A 23,924-nucleotide genomic window follows, 5' to 3' on the forward strand; every position below is an offset into this window, starting at 1 on the left:
TCCCTGTGTCTGGCAGCGTTGACGTACTTTCTTACGTGTGTTTGTGCGCGCGTTTCTGCCTCCTGACGCACAGGTGCTGGTGGAGCAGAGGCGCGCACTCAGGAGGAGACTCGCTGATGGAGTGAACCGCAGGACGGAGAGAGAGAGAGGAAGTCACGGAACACACGCTGGACTGAGAGAGAGAGAGAGAGGTGAGCCCCCCGTGTGTCGTGTGTGTGTGTGTGTGTGAGAGAGAGAGAGAGAGAGAGAGAGAGAGAGAGAGAGAGAGAGAGAGAGAAAGAGAGTAAAAGAGGGAGAAAGAGAGGAAAAGAGAGAGAGAGAGGTGAGCCCCCCGTGTGTCCCTGTTGAAGTGTAGAGCGCGTGTGTGTGTGTGTGTGTGAGAGAGAGAGAGAGAGAGAGGAGAAAGAGAGAGAGAGAAAGAGAGGAAAAGAGGGAGAAAGAGAGGAAAAGATAGAGAGAGAGAGAGAGGTGAGCCCCCCGTGTGTCCCTGTTGAAGTGTAGCGCGCGTGTGTGTGTGTGTGAGAGAGAGAGAGAGAGAGAGAGAGAGAGAGAGAGAGAGAGAGAGAGAGAGAGAGAGAGAGGGAGGGGGGGGGGGGCGTGCGGCCACTTGACTGATAAACAACAGGAAACAACACAGAAGCGGTCCCTCAGGTCCGCGGCTCTTCTCCTCTTATCCTCCTCTTCTCCTCTTCTCCTCTCACCCGCTCCCCGCGTCTTCCAGTCCGGAGAGAACTTAAACTCCCCTATCTGCGTGCACTGCGTTCGGCTGCATTGTCTTGTATGTGTTGCGTGTGGAGCCCCGGAGTTGCAGCTCGGTTCTCCGCCCTCCCTCCACCCCTCTTCCCCCTCTTCCCGGGGCAGAGACCGGAGGAATCAGTCGGAACTTTTTCTGCCTCATGAGGAGCGAATGCACGTTGGGCGCGTTGTTTTTCTTCGGCGGACACCTGGTAAGAGATGGAAACCTTGACACGCAGCCTGTAGTTCACACGCACTCACTTTCATGGTCTCTGAACTGAATCCAGAGCTGACATGGAAGCAGTTCACTGATAACAATTCATAGCCGATCCATCTCAAGCGTCAAATTCAGCAGTTTCTCACATGTCAAGATCTTCTTCACTTTTCCTATGGCTGTTTTGAATTAATTTTTGCCTCTTGGTTACACTGACCGGAGCAATTTGGTTTCAGGAAACATAAGTGGGCATTTGATTATTTTCTGATATTTAATACACTGAACAATCAATAGATTTGACGAAGATGAATGGAGTTATTGTTGGTTTCAGCCTCACAGTTCTGTGGTACAATAATGCAGTAATACCAGACGGGGAAAAAAATGGATAACAAATTGGATAAAACAAAACTGTACAATCAAAAGAGCTCAACATAAAGTGAAAAACAGTTCAGGGGCCCATGATATGCAAGACCAGGGGCCACATTTTGCAGAGGTTGGGGGAGATATCATGGTTTGTAATCGACTTGAGTGGTGCAGATTTCTCACAGAATTATGTTGACAGTGAAAAGCTGCTGCTTTAGGGGCCCCTGGGGGGTTTTCCAGGTTGGCAATCTTGCCTTCCTGCGTCAGAAGATGCATCTATTAGTTTGAGAACCTCTGAGGTGATGCTTTTTATGTCCACCTCCTCCACCAGTAGATCCCAATCACACAAGCCCTCAGCAGTTATTCAGACTGAACTTAGATCTTCTGGTTGGTACCTGAGGCAACACGGCCCTGCCAACGCAACCCTGATATGACGTTTGAATGCCGCACTGCATTCTGTCTAAATCTCTGTTGAGTCTTGTTACTTGAAGAAGGATTGAACTAATCTGGTTTACTCCTCTTTTCAAAACTTGAAGCATAATGCATTCTGCTGATAATAGTTTTACTACTGCTAATGCTCTTTTACTTTAATAATTTGAACACAGACTTTCAACAGTCCCAACTGGCTACTTCAAACTGGTCAAAGGGTTTTGCAGTATAGGAAAAGGAGGTAAAAGAGTAAACACCTTATTATCGTAGCTTCTAATTTGTGTATTATTTAGTTAAAATCCACCCAGACAATTTTGACAGATACTGTCAGGAGAGAGGCTGTGTCCCATAGACAGTGCAGAGTGAGATCAGTCACTCATGCTGAACATGTGGTGTTTGTGCCACTAAGTGACTCATTCACTGCTTATAGAGGGGTGTCCCTAACCAGACCACATGTATTAGATCAGGTTACCTGTGTCTGCATCTGAGACCCTACAAGGGACTTTAAGCAGTAATTTACCCTGTATTTGTTTTTTGAAAGTTGATGAGACAGTTGATATCACGTTTCTCTGCCTCATATCACACATCCAAATATTGCACTTTTTAACTTGCAGTTATCTGATCACGCTGATGTTTGTAAATCCACTGTTCTCCTTTATTCAAGTAGGTGTGCTGACTTGAACGCGGTTAATTTTGCCCTGGGTGAATTATGTGTTTCCAGGTGCATAATCTATAAGTGCAGACGTTCAGATGTCTCAGACTTGACTCTTCTCCATTTAATACACTTCATGCTCCACTTCACAGTAATACAGCATTTTACAACATAATGTATAGGGCTGTAGCCTCCAGTCTGGGGGGCATGAACAGAGGAGAACTTATGTACTGTACACTGAATACCCGCTGGCAGTCTGAAAACTGTACTGTATTACTGTATGTTACTGAGGTTTTCAGTGATTATCATGTGGTGACACAGCTGACAGGATTCCAGCTCCTCCAGTTTGAGGATCTGACACATTTTTCCAGTCTTACATCAAAGGAAACTGAATATTAAGGACGCACTGAAATGACTTTTCCCTCATACTGATTTTGGTATTGGCCAAGTACAAGCCGAGTACTGAACCGATAGCAGTGTTAAATTCATGAGATATGTACCTCACTATGTGGAAGAGACATATATTATTCTTTTATGTGTGAGACAACATCAGAGTTGACTAAAATATTCCTAACATGTAAACAAATAGATCATTTTATATAGGCATCTATTTCCGTCATCTCGGTCTGTATGTGCCTCTCGAGAACCGTTCGTCTCTCAGCTTCACCCTCGGCACGTGTATTGTGTAGGTGCATGTGTATGTGTTTGTGTTTTTGTTTGTGTGAGGGCCCAAGCTGCTTTTCTCTGTCTTGAGATTGACTGATTGATTGACATATTAACATTTTTATAACAGTTTTTCCTGATTATTCATTGGCAAGTATTTTGGAAATGGTCTGTTCAGGGATCCCACACCACATCTAAGATTTGCCAATCATCTATTAAAAACAAATTGTTTTATGTGACATGGTGACAAACAAGTTAAACTCCCACACCAAGTAGTCAAAACAATGTCTGCGCAAAGAAGATTGGTAAATTTTTTTAAATTTTTTATTTCAAGTACATTTAGAAAATGTGGGGCTCAGAGTTTCCTTGACACACCACAGGCAGAGTTTCCCACATAATCCATATTTGCACCTGCAACATTACACAACCACCAAAAAAGTATCAATTTGATGGATTACTTTCTCCAAGTAGGTTTCAAGTCTCTGCAAGTCCCCAAATTTCTCCCACTTTTTGCTGTTCATTGTGGCACTAATTCATGTATGGAATATGAAGCTTGTAATCATAAGATAAATGATAAACTCCTGATAAATGTCACCTGAGGCTACATTCACACCACTATGTTCCAGCTTTAAATCACAATTGCTACATTCAGGCCTGGCATGCACGCTACTCTAGAGTCTTCAAGCATCGAACATATTTGATTGTAACAATGTTTTCCTGTTTAGGAAAGCAAAAATCGGTCCTTAAACTTAAGGGATACAATAATGTAAGATGTATCATGCTAATTCCCGATATTTACTGACATGAAAATGATCTTGTATAATTTTTAACCATATGTGCGAGCGTTGATGTTAAGGCTAAAACTGACAGTTCCACCTCATCATCAACCCAGGAAAATAGTTTGCTTGTTTCTTTTCACTATTGACTGTCCACTAGTAGGGTTTTCTGTAACTTAACAGCCAAATGCAGAAGAGACCATCTGCTTTCTCTTTAAATTAGCACGCACATGCCCAGTGAATGTGAATGGCCTTGTGATATGTATTTTCCGGTGTGTTTGTATTGTCAGGGATTATCTCTTGTGTAGGCTCAAAAAACTTGTTTGGATGGAGATCGTTACAACAAAAATGTAATAGTTTTGAGGTAGCCTGAGTCAGTGTTAGTAGAATAGAAATGATGCGTCTTAAAAATTAAGTAATAAATATTCAAGTATTTCTTCAGTTTTATCTCAGTGTTTGTTCCCCCCCACATCCAGAGGGAAAAGTCTGTCTCCTTAGCTGCTTAATGCTCCACTATTTGAAGCTGCTCCTCTTTGACTGTGTGTCTGTCTGCTGTTTGATGTTGAGTAGGTAGTGGACAGTGGCCTTGTTTGATCCTTTGCGGCCCTTTATCGTCTTAAACAATCATTAGAAATAGTTTGCATTTGTCAGCGCAGCTTTCGTTGTTTTGTATTAATGTTTAAGTGCAGTTGCAGGTAGATAAGACTAAATATCAAACTCCCTCAAAGTCCCCTGCTCAGTAGGAGGCAGTGATGGAGACAATCACACAGCAGTCCGTCCACCTCCTGTCTGTCAGCCCCAGGCAGGAGAGCCTTACTCCCCCTGCCCCTCATCCTCCACCCACCCCACCCTCCCTGGCTCTCTGCCACTGTGTGACATAGAGACACACAAGTGTCCTGCCAAAGAATACCACTGCCACATGTCCCCCGCTAGCTGTTTCTCTCAGCTGTGAGGACACTCGCACGCAAGTCTACATTGCTGACCCTCAACCAAACTGAGTACATTAAATACATATACATATACATTACTTAAATACAGCTGAAGTCATTAGTCAAACTCTAGTCAGTGACTCTTTAGGTAACCGATTACTTGTTGAAGTAGTTTTTCGTGTAAGAACATCAAACATCGTAGGCGTTCATCTTTATCAATTTTACGTTTTGTGGCTTTTTACATGTTATTAATTACAGTTAAGTGAATCATTATGAAGTTTGTACAGACAAAATAAAACACGTGAAGGTGTCACTTTGACTTTAACTTTGATAGGTGTTTCTACCTGTTTCTAACAATGAAGTCCTACACAAAATAATTCAAAACTAGTTCTCAATAAGAATTCATGCTGCTAAGAATTCCTCTGCATTTAATACTTTTACTTTTGAAAGTGTTAAGTACATCATATTTACAAAAAATTTGATTTTAGATTTTACTTGTATGAGAATACTATTACAGTTTGTTTTTGGTACTTTTACTTAAATAAAAGATCTAAGTACTACTCTACTGACACACACACACAGTCAAACTTGGCCTCTCTCTGAGGTTCAGCATGTTGGAAAATAATTGGCAAGTCCGAGAGAAAGAAAGAGGGAGCAGCTAAGGACGGCGTGAGATGGCTGATTTCCATCTTTTCCTCCGCTCAACAGTCGCTCCCTCTGTCTGTGAACCAGAAACCAGTCGTATTGTTCTTCGGGGTAAAAAGTTCATTCTTTTATTTTTGGAGTCCTTCTGTTTTACACGGAGTCTAAAAATAGCAGGACAGTTTGTGTGTGTGTGTGTGTGTGTGTGTAGGGGGGGGGTATGCTGTCATCCTGGAAAAGATCAAACTCTGCATTAAATCACATCTACAGTTACAGTACAAACATACACCCACTCACTGATTTTGAGAGTTAAATGCAATGTTTCCCTTAATGTCTCACGTCTCTGTTCGGCCTAAAACTCTGCTTTACTACAACATGCTGAGTGGGCTGTTGTCTGTGAGCGCTCTAAATTTAAACCGTGTTGGTCCTTGTGCTGTTTTCCTGAAGAGAGGTAGGCTCACAGCCGGTGTGACTCAGGCTCTAGATATTCATGTAACGCTTTCAGGCTGGCATGTTCCTGCTCGCTCCACACGATTTTGATAGTATCACATCTCTCCACTTAATCAGAGTGGTTTGTTTTGGCAAAACACATCAATTATCTTCTGGTGACAGAAGCTGTCAGATCATATTCACACATTCCGCATGTCAAAGATGTGGATGGAAAAATAATTGAGGAGAAGGGAAATTCACACTGTACAGATTATTATTGACATAAATGATTGATTTGTTGGAAATATCAACTCACAAAAATGTCTCCCCCACAAGTTGTCTGACCAACAAGCGTTTAATTTATAATCATATACAAATGAGAAGCATGAAACTGAGCGATTTACCTTTTGGTGATTGATAGCTCAAACAATTATACGCAAAGATAATAGTTTAGTATCTAATTAAACTCGTCAGTTTCTTATTGACTTCCTAAATATATAATAACACAATATAGGAACCATGTGCATGGCAATCAAGTAACATGTCATCCAACGCAAAAGTGTGATAAAATACACTCATTTGACAGTTTATTAAGCACAACGATCAAATTTAGCAGATTTTTGTAGATACATTAGTGGAATATCATTTAAATCATCCCCAACTTTATCATTACCAGTTACAGTTGTTTACGCTAAATGTGTTAATGTCCTCCTTCAGATCCTTCACAACTGTGCAGTAGACTCTGCAATGTGTGACAATGGGAGACAAATGAATGGTGCACAACCCTATGGATGTCACCACCTTCTGTGTTTTTTTCCAATAAGAAGACCGCTGTTCGGTGTCTGGGTCATAGATGTAGACCCAACTCTCGTTACTGGTAATGATGCTCGAAGGTAACATCATCCCGGTCCTGTGCACAGATCCGTGTAGATTTGCAAAAATACGTGCAACACAGTTCCAGATGTTGCATGACGCAGAATACAGAAGTGCTGACCATAAATAGAGATTTCCAAAGTCGATCATCTTGAACAGTCTACCAAGTGTTACAGGATTCTGATCAGTTGCAGGTGATAAAAACCGTGAGGAAGATTTATTAGACATTTCTTGAAACAATAAATCAAGAAAATCAGTTTGTTGCCGCCCTTGTCTGTTAAAATCGTAATACAATCAATAATGATGATGATAGTAATTAAGAGATGAGTGAGATAAAGCAAAATAGCAACCTTTGAAGACTTTTATTGACATAAAGAGAGAACCGGCATTCAATTTCTTCCTTTTGTTGAGAGAGCACACCTTCACCATCTTCTTACGCCTTCACAAATCCCAATTTGATTCTTCGTGTCATCCCGTGTGCCTGAGGGCTGGCACCTCCCGACATGAGCACGCCTTTTTTTCCTTTGCCCTGCTGTGATGACGGCGGAGGCCTGCCAAGAAAACCTGTCGTGTGTGTTTGTGTTTGTGTGCGTCTGTCTCAGCGTGTGTGAACATCCAGTTAACTCTGTGACCCAAGCTCTTAAGCTCCACTTTAGGAGTGAGACGCGGGTCACATGGCATACACACACAAACACACACACACACAGTGCATGTGCTGATAGTCCTGCACATGTCTTTCTTAACAGTGTAACACATAATTTCCCGCTTCTAGCAGATGTCCCATAGCAGATTTAATGGTTTATTTCTTTACACTCTTACTGAAATTGCTGTCCTTTCCAGATTTTTTTTCCGATACTGTGGTTTGCCAAACGTGACACTGCAGTGCTTCAGAGGAGACACGCATGTTTTTCTCCCACTCTGTAAAAGTATAAAAGAAGCATATCTGAATGACACTTGTGTAGGCTCACTTGGACGCAGCCCAGAGAGCCATAATCCCACCTTTTTAGTTTAGTTGTTTTTGGCATACGGCCTGAGGTTCGGCATGTACAGGAAGCACCGAGGGCAACGAGTCTGTACAAGAGCTGTTATCAGCCACCGCCAAGTCGAGTATCAGGGTTTTGTACTGGTTGGTTGGACTGAGCAGTTTCAGCAGCAAGTGTGGTAAGCCCAGATGGAAAAACGTGTGGGTCAGTCACCACCTGCTTCGCTACACAGTATTCAAACATGTTTATTACCCTATTTGAGGTTGCAATTCTTATACGGCTGCAGTCTAGCCCAATGTGTATCCAACTTGTGTAAGTACCTGAAGAAAAGATTTGTTAGCTTAGCATGATTTTAGACCCTATTCACACATACATGGTTATTTTTAAATTGAAAAACAGGTGACAGCTATTACAAGTTAGCAATTGGCTGAATACAACCTTGCTACAAGCCCAAATATTTTTTTCTCTGCACGTCAAAACTGAAAATAGACTTGATTGCTTAGATATACAAAATGCCTCTCCACATACTGCACATATTACTGTCAATGCACTATCATTAGATTTGCGATTGCTGCTCTTTTCATCTCTGGTAGACTTTTTCTTCTGTATAAATACTTTAAACATTGTTACCTCTTCTTTATGTTAGACAATGTATTTTCTCCATATTGTTGTAAATATTGTTATTTTGCTGATGTGCTCTGTCACACACAACGTCTATTGCCTGTCTGTCTGGCCTTGGAGAGGGATCCGTCACTTGCGCTTCTCTCTGAGTTTTTTTTTTTGCCACCCAAATTTTATTTTGGTACTTACATTGTGGGTAAATAGCAGAGGGGTTGCACCTTGTTAAGCCCCATGATGCAAATTGTGATTTGTGAATATACTCTTTACAAATTTTTGATTGATGATTGATTGATTTTCTGTCTTCACTCTGGAAGGAACTTTCCAAAGCTAAGTTTGAATTTGGATATAGGTCAATTCACACAGCTGCATTTTAGAATTTTCTCCACTTTTTCCTGTTTTGAGGGTGATTGTAAAAATACTCTCCTTAAAAAGACACATTGTGTCTTTGCTTCCTTGTATAAAATAATTATCCTCTTTAATTCATTTAATAATTTTCATTTCTTTTTTTAGTGAAGAACATTCTATAACATAATTTTGTATAAAATGTACTGTTGAGTGTCATTATCATCATTGTTGACGTGATTCTCATCCCATCACTTCACAGAGGCGTGTCCCATCTCAGCTCCACTCAGGGTTGGTGTCCTCAAATGTAATTTTTCCAAACTTCCAGGTGTTTTTACACAGCACATGATCCATCCCAACTCATCACTCTTTATTATTCGCATTCTCACATGCAGGGTTGTTTCACTTCCTCCTGAGCGTACAGTAACCCCCTGAGGAAGCTGTTTTTTTGGGTGTGTCAGGGGGATACAGCAGGAGTAAATGGACGGGTATGCAAACAGACAATATATTGCCTGTCTGTGCGTGCATGGCGGGTGAACATTGCTACTCAGCGTGCAATACTACCCACACGCAATCCCTGTTTGGTAATTAGATGCAGTGTTCATACATGTTTCTGTCTGAGTTTTGTTTGAAGTCTTTTGTTGGTTTTATTGCCCTGGAAATGGTTAGATGTTTACACGGCATGTCTTAAGATGTGACTGAAATGTAAAACTGGTTTATCCTCTGGACTGGGTTTGATGCATTTTCTAATATTTTTTTTTATCATAATGAATATGTTGTTTTGCTGTTTTTTCATTTTCCACAGGACCCAGCCAGCAGTTTGGACTTGATAGTGAGAAACCTTGAGGACCTGTGAGTCAAACAAAAGAAACCAAAGGAGGAGACGTTTCTTTATAAGTGGAAAAGCAACTGGATAAATAACGAAGATGGGGAGAAAAAAGATTCAGATAGCCCGGATAATGGATGAACGGAACCGACATGTAAGCACTAAGCATACAGAAGGCTTTCACCTTTCAGATGTGACAGTAATTTAACATGTTGGTCCAAAATACCATTTGCATTTTAAAGACACGGCAGCAGTCAGTTGAGGTTGGCCCTATGACATGTGAACAACACTGAGGATGAAACTTTCATATGACAGTTTGCCATTAGTGTCACAGCAAGTTGTAATAGTTTGGCTGAGACGAACATCTACAAACCAACCCGACCAATCAGAACATAACATACAATATTGATCCTCCACACACCATCGCAACATGGGAGAATTAATATAAATATATATTTTGAACTTTCATCCGTCTAGAAAACAAAAAAGACCCCTCTACTGCTGAGTGTTACAGTTAGAGTGTAAACCAGTTTGTAATGTCAGTCCTACATAGAACTCAACAATAAACTACATTTAGTAGTGCACGATTCAATGTAAAGACTAAACAAGAAAGTACATACAAAACAGCACAAGATGTAAACAATTCACAAAACATTCTCAATTTGACAGTCCAATAAAAGCAGCATGAAATGACCAGCACCAGATCTTTCATGACCATGACTGAACCTTCTTTAAAAGCTGCTTCAGTTAAGTCTACAATAGTCTTTGACATGAATTTGAGTCCTGGGGGTAAAAAGTTGTCAATTCAATTCAAAGGGGCCCTGTGGAAGGTTATTTAGGTAGAATGATTAAATATCAAACCAGAATGGCACACAGTAATCTCACTGGTAATTAACTCATTGATCAGCAACACAACGACCTGTGAGAGAACACTTTTTCTTTCAACTTATCTTCTTTAGCAGTGATGCTGTTAAAGGGATAGTTCACCCAAAAATGACAATTCACTCATTATCTACTCACACCTATGTCGATGGAGAGGTGGATGAAGTGTTTGAGTCCTCAAAACATGGCTGGAGATTCAGGGGTAAACAGTGTAGCAGCCGAATCCAGAACTGAAGATATTAGGGACTTATCTTCACTACTGCTCGTGTGTAGTAATCCAAGTGTCCGCAAGCCCCAACATTCATATTCCACTCGAAACAAGGTCATTTACACCTTGTTTTAAGCCTACATGTCTGATTTTGGCTATGCTAGCTGATGTTAACATTTCCGACAACCCGAATGCACCTCGTCGGGAGATATCAGAAGACCTTTAGACTTAAAACTTGGTATAAATGACCTTGTTTCGAGTTGAACATGAATATCAGGGCTTGCGGATACTTGGATGACACAACACCAGCAGTAGAAGACATGTTGTGTTTCCTTCTGTTTCGTTTTTTTTTACGTCTGAAGATAAGTCCCTAATATCTTCATTTGTATTGGATTCTGCCACTACACTGTTTAGCCCTGAAACTCCAGCCATGTTTTGAGGACTCAAACACTTCATCCACCTCTCCATCGGCATAGGGCTGAGTAGATAATGAGTGAATTATCATTTTTGGGTGAACTATCCCTTGAAAGCCAATGCTTCAGCTGTCACATTAACATATGCATGTCACATTTTTAGCACACTGTCTTTGGCTTGTATTTAACATTTCTGAGATATTGAGTTTATTTCACCCAAACCTGTGAAAACCATGCTCAACAAAAGCACTTTTTAGCAGAACTTATTTATTTAGTTTATTATTGTATTTTATGAAAGCCTCCATATAAAAAGATCTGGTAGAAGACACTCATTCATTCACTGTCTCTTCCTTCGTCACACTCAAACACAATACCAGCCACACACAGATGCACTACAGTTCCTCAAACTGGTGATATCATGTCACATGATCCTCACAAGCTGTCTGACTCCCAGTCAGAGGGGCTGTATGTGAGCCTGTGTTCAACATGTAAGACCCCCTAGCTCAATTCAAATAATATTACACCTGAGTTATAAGAGCATACTGTCAAAGGGAGTTTTATGCGTAGGCATTGTCACACAATTGTACGCACAAGTGTACACACACACATACATGCACTCACGCACACACACACACACACACACACACACACACACACACACACACAGACTAAGTCCTGTCTGGGGGAGTGGTTCCTCTTTTCCTGTTATGACAGGAAATGCAGGCACATATGCTTCCTGACCCCAGTAGCAGAGCCGCACTGACCCCGTCACAGTCCTTCTGTGGACTGTATGATGGTAGAGCAATATGTGAGTGTGTGTGTGTGTCTGTGTGTGCAAACTATGAAAAGGAGGAGTGTGAATTTATCTTTGAAGGAACATACCAGTACGAGTTTAAGCTCCTCTGTCACTATGTTCCAGTTTTGATGTTATATTCATAGCTCTGGCTGTGGTTGTAGAACCTAGCTCTGATTGATAATTTGAAACAACACAACCCAAGCCAGAAAGGTGCAGCAGTTAAGGGTTGATCAAACTTTCCATATTCCTGTCTTAGCTAGATCAGGACCAAGGAGATTTAAAAAATGTTTATAATAAAAGACGAAAGAAGATAAAAACATGTAGGTTATTTAGAAATGACTATGATAACACTACACATCAGCTCATATTGTAATGACAGTAATGGACACTTGGATTATTATTGTACAAATCAACTTTGACCCGATAATGGCATCAGATGGAAAGTCAGAAAATGACTTAAGTTCTCACAGTTCCTACTTCAACACAATTTGGTTAACTATGAATAATGCCTCAAAATGATGAACCATGATCAGTAAAACTAGAGCAATGAATGACTGACAACATTTCCTCTCCCTCTTTACCTGCTCTCCTCCTCCAGGTCACATTCACTAAGCGCAAGTTTGGTCTGATGAAGAAAGCATATGAGCTGAGCGTGTTGTGCGACTGTGAGATTGCGCTGATCATCTTCAACAGCACCAACAAGTTGTTTCAGTACGCCAGCACCGACATGGACAAAGTTCTGCTCAAATACACAGAATACAACGAGCCCCACGAGAGCAGGACCAACTCGGATATTGTGGATGTAAGAAACACACACACACACACACACACACACACACACACACACACACACACACACACACATTTACATGTACTGACACTATATCTATCAGTTAGCTCATTGACAGAAAAAAGTCAAGAGCAATCTGATTAGTTGTTAAAGGCATTTGTAATGTTTTTTAAATATCATTGTAAACTTAATATTTTGGGTTCTCAATGAAAGTCCAAAATAATTTGTATTTTGACTATTTCTTAACTATTTATAACTGAATATATTTTGGCAAATTACCCCCCTACTCTGTCCTTTGATTTTGGTAAATCAGGATGGTAATAGTACCACAGTGAAATGAATTATTCCCTGTAAGCAGTTTTTGTTTGCAGCGTACAGACAAATATCACTGAATCACTGTGATAAGGAGGAAACTGAGAGGTGACAGCTCTACCGATATAAGAAGCTTTTGTTTTTCTATGATATTCATGGTATAAACAATCCTCTGTAATCTGCCACAATCCTGTTTGGCTCATTACTGTAATCTGCCCAGGCAGCCGCTTCATCTCTGCTCTCTATGGCCACAGTCTGCTGCTCTCTGCTCTAAACTGTATCTGCATCCTCTTCACCCGCTGTGCAGCATTTCCTCTGTCACTACTGTCCAACTTCCTGTTCTCTTGTGTTCAGATCGTTTTCACCCACCCACCATCCTCCTGTTGGGTTTGCCAATCGGAGGAGAGTGTTGTGTATTGGTGCTTTGGTTAATGATTACTATTTCATAGTATTTTACTTTCCACACACAATTTTTAAGTCCATCCACCCAGCCCAAATGCTTCCCACCTGGTAGACGGACATTGTTTCTGTTTTTGCTCTTAAATATTAAATGGATGGTTCAATCACTTCAGAGCTTATTAGCCGCTGCCTTCATGCAAGGGTCATGCTAATAAGGGATCAGGCAAACTGATCAATTTAGGCCAGAGTTCATGTCAAATGTCGCCACTTAAGCTTCAGAAATCCAGGAAGTGTCTGAATGAGATGGGTACTTCTAGGCACCCACAGCAGAGGAAACTCATGTTTCCCAAAAGGAGGTACCTCAGTTGGCTCTTTTTTTTAAATCACCCAACATTGAGCGAACTACATCAACAGAGTGTGGCTCAGGTCACATTTTTCTGTCTGTATCCATCCAAGCCCAAAGGAAAAAAAGAATAGAGCTTGACCCAACAGCAGGCTTTCTAGTTTATTTTTCTGAACCCCACTCAAGCATGACGCAGTTCATACAGTCTGCACTGACTTTGTGTCACCCTGTCCCTAACACGAATGGCTATTACTTATTTTCCCTGATTACTGACTTGTGTAGTGTAAATAATCAAGTTGCAGATAGCCCAGCCAGCACAACAGAACTCAATTCAAAGCCGAATTTCATTCAAAAAAATCCAGCCCCGGTCCTGATGGGCTCAGATCTGGTATCAACAGGGTTTTACTTTGTGGTCATGTCATGATAGTTAAAGGTGGAAACCCAAGCAATTTTGCATTGTCCTTCTGTTTTTGTGAACATAATATCTCAAGAACACCTTCAACAAATTTCTTTAAATTTGGTACAATCATTCACCTCGACTCAAGTTCTACTGCCTCGATTTTGGTGGACAATGGTCAAGGTCACGTTGAATTTAAAAAGTATATTCAAGATTTTTTTTGTTTCTTGATGTCTTAAGATCAGCTTGAGGGAATGTCTTTAAACTTGGTGCAAACGTTCAGTGGACCTGAGTCAATTGTTGTTGTTGAAGGTCAAGGCCACAATGCCCTAACAAAGCTCATTGTGTTTGCATTGTGAATCCAAAATCTCTGGAATTATCATCACTTACACTCACAGATTAATTTATTCGATTTTGGTGGTCAAAGACCAAAGGGCGAGGTCACGGTGGCCTCACTAAGCCAATGTGGACACCAGTAAAGTAAACATTTAAAAATGTCCTGTATTGTAAACCACTTGTTAAATGCCATAGGGGAGTTAAAATAAAATTTTACTCAAGTTAATGCCGCAAAACCTAAAGATATTCTGTTCACCATTACGCTCCCATGACTTAGAGCATTTAGTTGATTAATCTACGAGTTTTAATTGCAACAGAAAAGAAGGGGTGGTTGGAGTGCTTGGTTCAATGACAGTAGGCCAACATACTGTAGCTATGAAAAGGCTCTGCTCCATTGAAATACACTATCTGCCAGACAGGAATTCAGTAGAAGAGAGGCTCCTTTGTTTTGGTCATCTCTTTTTGTGGCGGGGTGGCATGCGCCTATCTTGTGTGTGTGTGTGTGTGTGTGTGTGTCTGTGTGTGTGTGTTTAAAGAGTGCAGGTCAGACAACTATCAGCTTATTGTATTGTGTTCATTTAGCCTGGGAACTTTGCTGCTATTTATAAATCGGAGGAGTTCTGCATTCTTCACTTTTACTCCGTCAACCTTACTTTGTTTTGGCCCACTCTGCTCTCTCTCTCTCTCTCTCTCTCTCTCTCTCTCTCTCTCTCTCTCTCTCTCTCTCTCTCTCTCTCTCTCTCTCTCTCTCTCTCTCTCTCTCTCTCTCTCTCTGGCTCCATGTTGTTTTAGATTAGAAACAGATGAAGTTTTCAATAAAGCAAGCTGAGCGTGCACATGCGCACACACTGAAGCACACGCCAACGCTTGCATGTGCTCACAGACCAAGTCCAGTTCCTTTGTGTTGGCTGTGATCCCTCCCTGCTAAATGGCTGGAAACCGGTAGTGGTCTAAAAATAGCGCAGAACACAGCTAAGAATAGCCATGACGGGCTGTGAGTGTGTGCGACTGTGGTTTGCCTGTGAATGACTGAGTGTGTGCGTAACTGTGTGAGCCACAGGAGGAAAATAGAGAAAAGGAAGAGAAGCAACTTAAAGCTGAGCAACCACGTCTTAGGTCCCCTCCTTCCTTTTCCCCTTGTGACAAGTCCACTTTGTATTTGTGGAGCTGATGAGCTGTTTGTGTCCAGTGTTCATATACTCCATCGAATAAGATTGTTGCTTAGATATTCTACTCAAGTATGTGTAATAATTCCTGTAGATATATGTCAGGGTCAGATGTTCAAAAAGTAAAGATAAATGTAAAGTACTTTGTTAAGCAGTAGATTGTGTGTGACAGACTCTTTAAAAGAGTATTGTTTAAAAAATTGTATGTTAAATGCTTTCATTTACTTGTAGCGGTATAGCACTGTAAAAAATACAATATTCCCCTCTAAAATAAGTAGGTGTATATTGCAGAACTGCATATACCTGAGAATAAGAGGAAACAAAAGTAGCCTTTTTATAACCATATTTTCACACTTTTAGATCAGATTTTGATACAGTTAAGAGCAGGATGGTGCTTTAAGAACCATTGGAGATGTTTCAATTCATTCAATTCAATTATTTGGTTCCCTCTGGTGACCATTAATGTCAGTACATAATTATTTAATAGATATTTCAGTTTGAACCCAAAGTGATGGACGGGCTCAATTAACGAATGAATGAATGAGAGGCACAGAATTCTCACAACCTCATTTGACTATTTATAACTGTTTGCTTGCGTGTTGAATGGATATGATATAGGGTTCTACCTCTTCAGCTCTTCTTCAGATTATTCAAATGAATCACTGTTGTGTTGAACACTACACAAGAGTTAAGTACACAGGTATGCCCATCTGAGAAACTCAGATGGATGTTGCTGTCAATTTATGAACTATTTTCACTTGGAATATCCTAATCATTTCAGCTCTATTTATGATAAATTATGAGTAAAGTTTTCAGTGAATTTGGATGTAAACTATAATTAACTGTTAAATAAATGGTATTTCTTATGTCTTTAATGTAGGACTATTACTATAAATATGTGCTGCTGTAATTCTGGCTTAGCAGGTATAGTGGGATGGTGTAAAAGTTGCACGTCATGTTCCCTGGCGCACGCAGGCACATACGCACACACATACGCTTGTGCACACATGCACTCAGAGCATCATTTGATGTGGAAGTGGTGAAGCAGGAGGAGAAGACCACCCACGAAATAGAGAGAGCAGTGGAAGCAACTGAATCTGAGAAAAGAAAAAATAAAGAAGAAAATCAATGGAAAAGAAAAGTAGTGCGGCTGGAGGTGTGGATGGACGTGGGAGGAGGAAGAGAAGTGTGTGTGTGTGTGTGGGGGGGGGGGGTTATGGGGGCAGGCTGGCATGGTATTATGGCATCCTCCCTGTCTGTCTCCAGTACCTCCATAGAGCTGTTCAAACCACCTGCCACCAAACACACCCTGCCACACACATTCCTGACCAGTGGTGTAAAGAAGCTTAGAATATTTACTCAAGTACAGCACTTACAGTATAAAGTAGCATAAAGTAGAAATACTTATTTACAGGTATAAGAACATTTTGTAACTGTATTGGTATTGCTACCTTTACTTGAGGTCTTAATATGTGTTCCTTTAACAACCATTCAAGGTTGAAATGATTCCTATTATTTCACACAGTAGCTAAAAGCTGTAAAATGCTGCTGAAGCATAAATGATTCAGGATTAATGATTCAACAATGTCAGTTCACGTCAAGTTACTGTGATACATTTTGTTTAATGTTTCTGAACTTCAAGTCAAATTTTAAATACAGTTTTGCATGTAATTGAGTTTTTTTACTATAAGGTATACTTTGTTAACATAACCCATTCGAGTGCTTGTTTTCTTGTCTTTATTGAAAGAGGAAGGAGTGGGTGTGCAGTAGTGACACTGTTTACAGTGTGCATGTTTGAAGAGGGAAAAGTAGGCTAGAGGAGTCGGTTTTATGTTTTAGTAGAAGAGCCAGAATTGACAGATTGTGAGGGAGGGATGGGAGTGACAAGAAACGCACAGGAGTAAAAAATAGCCTTCTACGGCCATCCCTCTAGTAGCCACACTAGCATTGGTGGTAGCTGCCTCACCCTTCTCCTCCCCCTCCTCTAACCCCCGATCCTCTAAAGCAAAACAGGTGGACATGACTGGGATGAGTGGGATAGCTGCACTGGGCCAACCACTGAGTCCTGTGTGTGTGTGTGTGTGTGTGTGTGTGTGTGTGTGTGTGTGTGTGTGTGTGTGTGTGTGTGTGTGTGTGTGTGTGTGTGTGTGTGTGTGTGTGGTGTGTGCGTGTGTGCGTGTGCGTGCGTGTTCGTGTGTGTGTGCATGTGTGTGCGCCACAGTCTTCCAGTGTCCAGTGACAGACTGGACTATTGGGCTGTGAAGTGCTGAAGCAAGGCCACTGAGAGCCAAACCACACACACACACACACACACACACACACACACATACAAACATACACGTAGGCCAAACCAGCGTTATCATCATCTGATACCTGCGTTACAGGAGAGATTTTACAATGCTTACGTAAGCTTACTGACGTTTCAATGTTTGCCAAATCCACACATAAACTGAAGTGAAAGTCAGACATATCAGGAGGTTTCATAATGTTTCCGATGTTTGTTATGTCTGATTGTTCTTTCTCTTTATTCTCAGCTTGTCTGGCTCAAAAAGTTATTGGATGATGAGGATGATGATGATGCAAACTGAAGGGACACCTTCTCTTATGGTGCTCTCTTGTGGTCGAAATATGCACTGCAGCATTTTGAGTTGAAAGGATAGGTTTACATTTGTGCAGCATACATACACAAAAAATAATATATTGATTTTAATTTAGCAATTATCATAATACAAAGTGCAGTTAACAGACCAAAAACCTAAATCATATGTGACCTTAAATCCGCACCTGATACTGAGAAGTACTTGTCGGTTTTTCAAAGACTGTCTCTTGATGTGATCCATGACTGATCTTGGAACATCACTGCCACCTGTTGACCAGTGAAATACAGTGGTCATCTGCTCATCTCTATGATTTTACATGTCATGTTTTTTTTACCCCTTCTAACCAGACACTGCGTAAAAAGGGTTTAAACGGCTGCGACAGTCCCGACATCGAGGCAGATGACTCTGCTGGTCAGAGCCCAGAGTCAGACGATAAATACCGCAAAATCAATGATGACATCGACCTAATGATCAACAGACAGAGACTCTGTGTAAGTTCTCATTATTCTCTTTGTTTCCATCTAAGCAGTGTCATTGTTTTTTCTCAATAACGTTTACTATTGAATTTAATTTGCACAGCAGGGTCTGCCTCCCTCCAACTATGACATGGGAGTGTCCATCCAAGGCAGTAACGCCAGCGGACTGCTGTACTCCCACCCAGGCATAGGAGGTGGTCTAGGAAACCACAATCTGCTGCCCATCTCACACACACACCCCTCCCTACAGAGAAACAGCATGTCCCCTCAGCGGCCCTCTAGCACTGGAAATGCAGGTATGTATGCGATAACTACACGATCCTAAGTAAAGAATCCCTTCTCTTGACCCCTGGATGTCTGACCACGTGTGTGTGTGTTTTTTTTGTCTATGTAGGACTGATGGGCTCAGAGCTAACGAGCAGTGTGGTCTCCAGTGTTGGTAAGACTGGAACTGCATCATATTCCATAGTCACTAAATACTTTTCACAGGACTTGTGACCCGTTAAATTGTTAAATTAAGGATAAAGCCTGCACACACCTTCAGAAACAAAGATAATTTATCAATGGGATTGAAATTAAAACATGAATATCCATTTTTGTGTCTCACTAGGAAATGGCAGCTACAGCAACCACTGCACCTCCCCGGGGCTGCTGTCTCCAGGAGGAGTCTCCAAAAACATGCAGGATAAGAGCCCTCCTTCGATGAGCATGAGCCGCAAGCCTGACCTCCGAACGCTGATGCCGCCCTCCAACAAGTGCAACAACATGCCAACTGTCGTGAGTGCTTTCTTTTCCATTCCACCCTTGTTCACTTAAATTCATTTGATTTTAACTCTGTTCATTTCACTGCAAAATCCACACTATTATAATGCATGGAATCATTTGAGTTTGTGCCTTAATGCTGCCTTTCAAGTGTGAGGACTTTGACCTCATGTTGGTAAGTAGCATGTGAGGGAACATGTCGTGCAAAAGACAAAAGCTCTGAGTCGGTGGTTGTTTGGGGGTCAGTACATCACAGGGCAGACATTTTTCACTGACCGTAGAAAGAAAGTTAATAATTTGTGTCCCTCTCTCCCTCCCTGAAATTTGACAGACACATACTCAAAATCCTCATGGGTATTTCCCCCATGAAAAATCTAGATCTCAGTTCCCAGTATTAAAAAGAAACCAAACGTATTACCTGTGTTAAAATGTTAAGATAATGCTCAATGTTTTTAGACTATTTTTATTTGATGCAAAGAGACAACTGTAGGTTTGATTCAGTACAAACTGTTTACCTTTGACGTTACATCAGGGCCTCTCTGTACATCTGATCTCAGAACGGCATTCAGTGCTGAAGGATCTAATTTGAATTAATTTAGTAATTTATGCTCTCTGGCAGCAGAGTGTTATCTGCGGAAGCTAGCTTGACTTCCAGCTGTTTCATATATTATTTTTGTGGCTGTGAGTGACTGTGTCCGGTTGACCAATCTGAGGGGAGGGCAGCATGTTTTGGACATTGAAGTTAAAACCTGCTGATCAGCTGCACCTAGTTTGGTCTCTGGATCGCAGTCACAGACCAAACTCAGTGATGATCTTAGATCCAGAGTTTGATGAAAAGTAAAACACTGGTCCTAATGTTGAGTGGGACTTAATGTGGAATAATAACTTACTTTCAGATGATTCATGGGATCTGAACTCTGTGTACCTCATAGTTTCCAAAAGCTCCTGCCATTATCTGCCTTTAGGCCCAATTTTCAGAAACTAACTTTGCACTCTGTGTTCTTCATGGAGATATAAAAATCGCCATTGCCTCCTTTGTAGCCGCTGTAAGTGAGTATATTGCTCCACAAGTGTTGGGAATTTACGGGCGGAGTGACCCTGCCTAATAAACAGCACTGCAGTCCTTCACTTTACTGAAACCACTCAAATTAAATGACTCTGCAGCTTATCTGAACCGTAACATTTAGCGTTTGGTTCATTGTTTTGAGTATGTCTTTGTGTTCAATGATTCAAGTTTTACAGATGTTCATTTCCATTGTTTGTGCAGAACCAGAGAATAAATCACTCTCAGACCGCTCAGACGCTGTCGACTCCTGCAGTGTCCATCTCTGCTCCGACTCTTCCTGGACAGGGGATGGGCGGATATCCGTCAACCCTCAGCTCTTCTTATGGCACAGGTAATTACTACAGAACCATACTGCCACAGACAGAGGACGGCTGCCTCATATAGCCTCTAGTCATTTAATGAGGAGAGATTTCTGTGTGTTTTCTTCAGAGTTCTCTCTCGGCACTGACCTGTCCTCTCTGTCTGGATTTTGTGGTTCTGGTCTTGGATCCATGACAAACTGGCAGCATCAGCAGATACAGAACCTGCAGCATCCAGCACTCGGACACATGGGGTAAGGGTTTCTGATTAAAATAACATGTTTTGGTACAACAATTTTTAAATAAATATTTTCAGATAAAAAGGAAAAGATAGATGACAAAAACCACATGGCAGAAAATAATTCAGTGCATTCTGTAACTTAATCTATCTCTATAAAATCTTTACATCAAAAGTAATGTGATCATACCGTTTCATATTTGTTTGTTAATCATTCTACATTAAAGTTAATTAGTTTTTCAACTTTTACATGATTTCTGCAATTTAATGTCATTATAGTCTCTAAATGTCAGTAGTTTCAATAGGAAACAACTATATGTATAGGTTAAAAGTTGTTTAGTTTAACAATGGAGTTTGTTTAAATTCCATATGGTTAACCCAAGATTACTGAATCTCACATTGTGGGGTTACTCTAAGCTCAATCTAATGCCCATGATTATTCATTTAGAACATAGATGACACAAACTTTGATGATTTTATGAGCAGATTATAGAGGACTTTTTTAATTATCAATGTGTTTAGATGTGCTTCTATTATTAATATAATATTTTGATGAAAAAATAGATGCAGTCTTTCCGCTAGGATATTTTATTAGCAGTGGGGGCAGTGTGGCAGGTGAGTGGGAGGATTAGGAGGGAGAACATGCGGGAATACTGGGATAAAAATCACAAGAAATTTGCAGGAGTTGTTGTTGTGTTTATATTCAGGGTGTGGCCCATAAAGTGTGAGTTTATATTCAGCAGGTTCTGTTTGGGATAGATGATTTAAACATGCAACAGATTCATTAAAAAAAACTCTCTTGTCCCACAGAAACTTGTGTCAAAACTCCAACCTAAACCTCACCTCAGGTCATCAGAACCTACACATCAAGTGTGAGCCAGCTTCTCCTCCCAGAGACCGGAGTGTTGCCATGGTGGGCACAGGACTCGGAGGAGGCGTGACCACGGCTGGATACTCTACCTCTGCCAGGGGTCCCAATGAATCGGGCCGCTCCCCCGGTGATAGCGCATCCAGCTGCGGGAGCTCGTATGAAGGCAGCGAGGAGCGTGAGGATTATCACGGCAGCGACGGCTTCCTACTCCGACCTCTGTCCAGTCAGGAGGAGCGCCACAGCCCCTCAGTCAAACGGATGAGGCTATCAGAGGGCTGGGCCACATGATTGGGGCCAGTCTACAACCAGAGGGGAAGGGATTAGTAAAGTTACCTTATAGTGTTATTATTATTATTATTATTATAATCAAATTCTTATTGTACCGAGTGGGTGTGCTATATGTGTAATGGTAACATGTACGTAAGGGGGAGTCAGACAGTGGTACAGTGATGCTCTGCTGTATTAACAACTTGTTCTGTAGCTAGACTTGTACACTACTAGAGCAATGACTCCTGGATGATCACAACTGGTGAACAGAACTTGTAAGATATGGTTTTTATACTTTGAAAGCTGTGTCAAAAACATCTCATCTAAAAGGAAGATTAAGGGGAGTTGACACCCGACTGTTCTTTGTAGAGGTAAGGATGACATTTTAGGGATTTTAGTGCAATGATAGAAATAATGAAAAAAAGAATTTCATAACATCCAAGGCCCGACAAATGAAATATATTTTGGAAATGTGCAATAATCAAAGAATATGAGATACAAACACACAAAGTAAAACATCAACAGATGCAGATCCTTGATTTTTATTCCAAATAACTCAACTTATCAGTAAACCACTTAAAGCCATGATCAATGTGATGCTTATTATGTTAAGGAATGGCATCGTTTGCCTGCTTTAGTGCATTGAAGAGAATGAGTAATGGGTATAAATACACTGAAATTAACTTAAAGCAAAGTGGTTAATTTCTCCTTAGATGTTTTTGACACAGTCTGTTAGTGTGGCTGTTATAAAGACTATTTCTTACGTGCTTTACACAAACAGTTTAATGCAGGATGTCATTTTACACCAACATGTACTGAAGTGGCGGGAAGGGCTGATGGTATACATGCAATGTTGGCTTTGTGTGTGTTTGGGGGTCAGGGGGGCGGGGGGGTTAAGTAAATAGCAAGTATGTTTAATGCACATTCACAGATGTGCACATGTATGCAAACTAACAAAGGTAAAGTGAATAAGTCTGGTACTCTGAACGGTGAAGCTACTTAATGAGATGTGGATCATTGGAGCCATGAGAGCAGGCGTGCTGAGGTGAAGCGCTTTGCGTCACCACCACATACATGCCGTGTTGCAGGTTCAACATATATGCACACACAGAAACCTAAAGGCACATTTCGAAAAAGTATGGAAGGTAAAGTCTGGCAAATAAAAGAGGTAGAAAGAGAGAGCTTGAGTAGGTACAGTAGGAGAGAAAGGAAGGTGGAGAAATGTAGAGGCGTAAGAGAAATGTTGACTGAGGATGAGAAACGTATTTGCAACAGGTTGCATAGAAAGGAAGCTTTGATGTGAAGAAACAAATCAGAGTTAGTAAGTAGTTTTCAGAGCACTGTTAGAAAAATTGGGATATTTTTTTTATTATTTTGGTGGATGCAATCCAACAACAAAAACGTATGGAATCAAAAGTGATTTTAATCTTACCGAGGAACTGAAAAGTAACCACTACTTAATACTTACTTGTTCATTTTAAAATGTATGTATTTGCACTTCAGATCTGGCTCACATGCTGTGAAGGAGAAATAGGACATTTATTACTTACTAAATACACCAATGAATAAACAGGGATATAGAACTTCCAAAACAAAATAAAAGTGTTGAGGATTGAAAAAAGGGAAGTTAAATAAATGTATGTTTAAGATGTTTGTTTTTAAGTGAACAAAGATAAGTAATCATAAAGTTATCAAATTTAATTGCATTTAAACATATGACGGGAAGTTTTAAGCATCTATATGAATTCACATTGCTTCATAATCTGCGTCCGGAATTATATTTTAAAACTAAAATATTGACGAATTGACCAAACCTTCTCAGCTCT

The 23,924-nt window shown here is 40.8% G+C and overlaps 1 protein-coding gene across 3 annotated transcripts; it reads left to right on the forward strand.

Annotated features, from left to right (window-relative positions):
* Positions 1-16: 16 nt before the first annotated feature.
* mef2ca (myocyte enhancer factor 2ca) lies at positions 17-22,950 on the forward strand. Of its 3 annotated transcripts, none has more exons than XM_061079885.1 (10): positions 17-191; positions 9,457-9,631; positions 12,375-12,578; positions 18,467-18,610; positions 18,699-18,891; positions 18,990-19,034; positions 19,206-19,372; positions 20,625-20,754; positions 20,853-20,976; positions 21,771-22,950. In XM_061079885.1, the coding sequence occupies exons 2-10, from the start codon at positions 9,578-9,580 to the stop codon at positions 22,117-22,119; spliced, it is 1,410 nt and encodes a 469-aa protein (XP_060935868.1). In that variant the 5' UTR covers positions 17-191; positions 9,457-9,577; the 3' UTR covers positions 22,120-22,950. The 3 variants fall into 3 exon arrangements, with proteins under 3 accessions (XP_060935868.1, XP_060935885.1, XP_060935877.1); XM_061079902.1 differs by having other exon boundaries at positions 18,702-18,891; XM_061079894.1 differs by lacking the exon at positions 17-191 and adding an exon at positions 821-947.
* The last annotated feature ends 974 nt before the right edge of the window (positions 22,951-23,924 follow it).

This window comes from Limanda limanda, chromosome 1 (assembly GCF_963576545.1).
Source record: "Limanda limanda chromosome 1, fLimLim1.1, whole genome shotgun sequence".
Lineage (NCBI taxonomy): Eukaryota > Metazoa > Chordata > Actinopteri > Pleuronectiformes > Pleuronectidae > Limanda > Limanda limanda.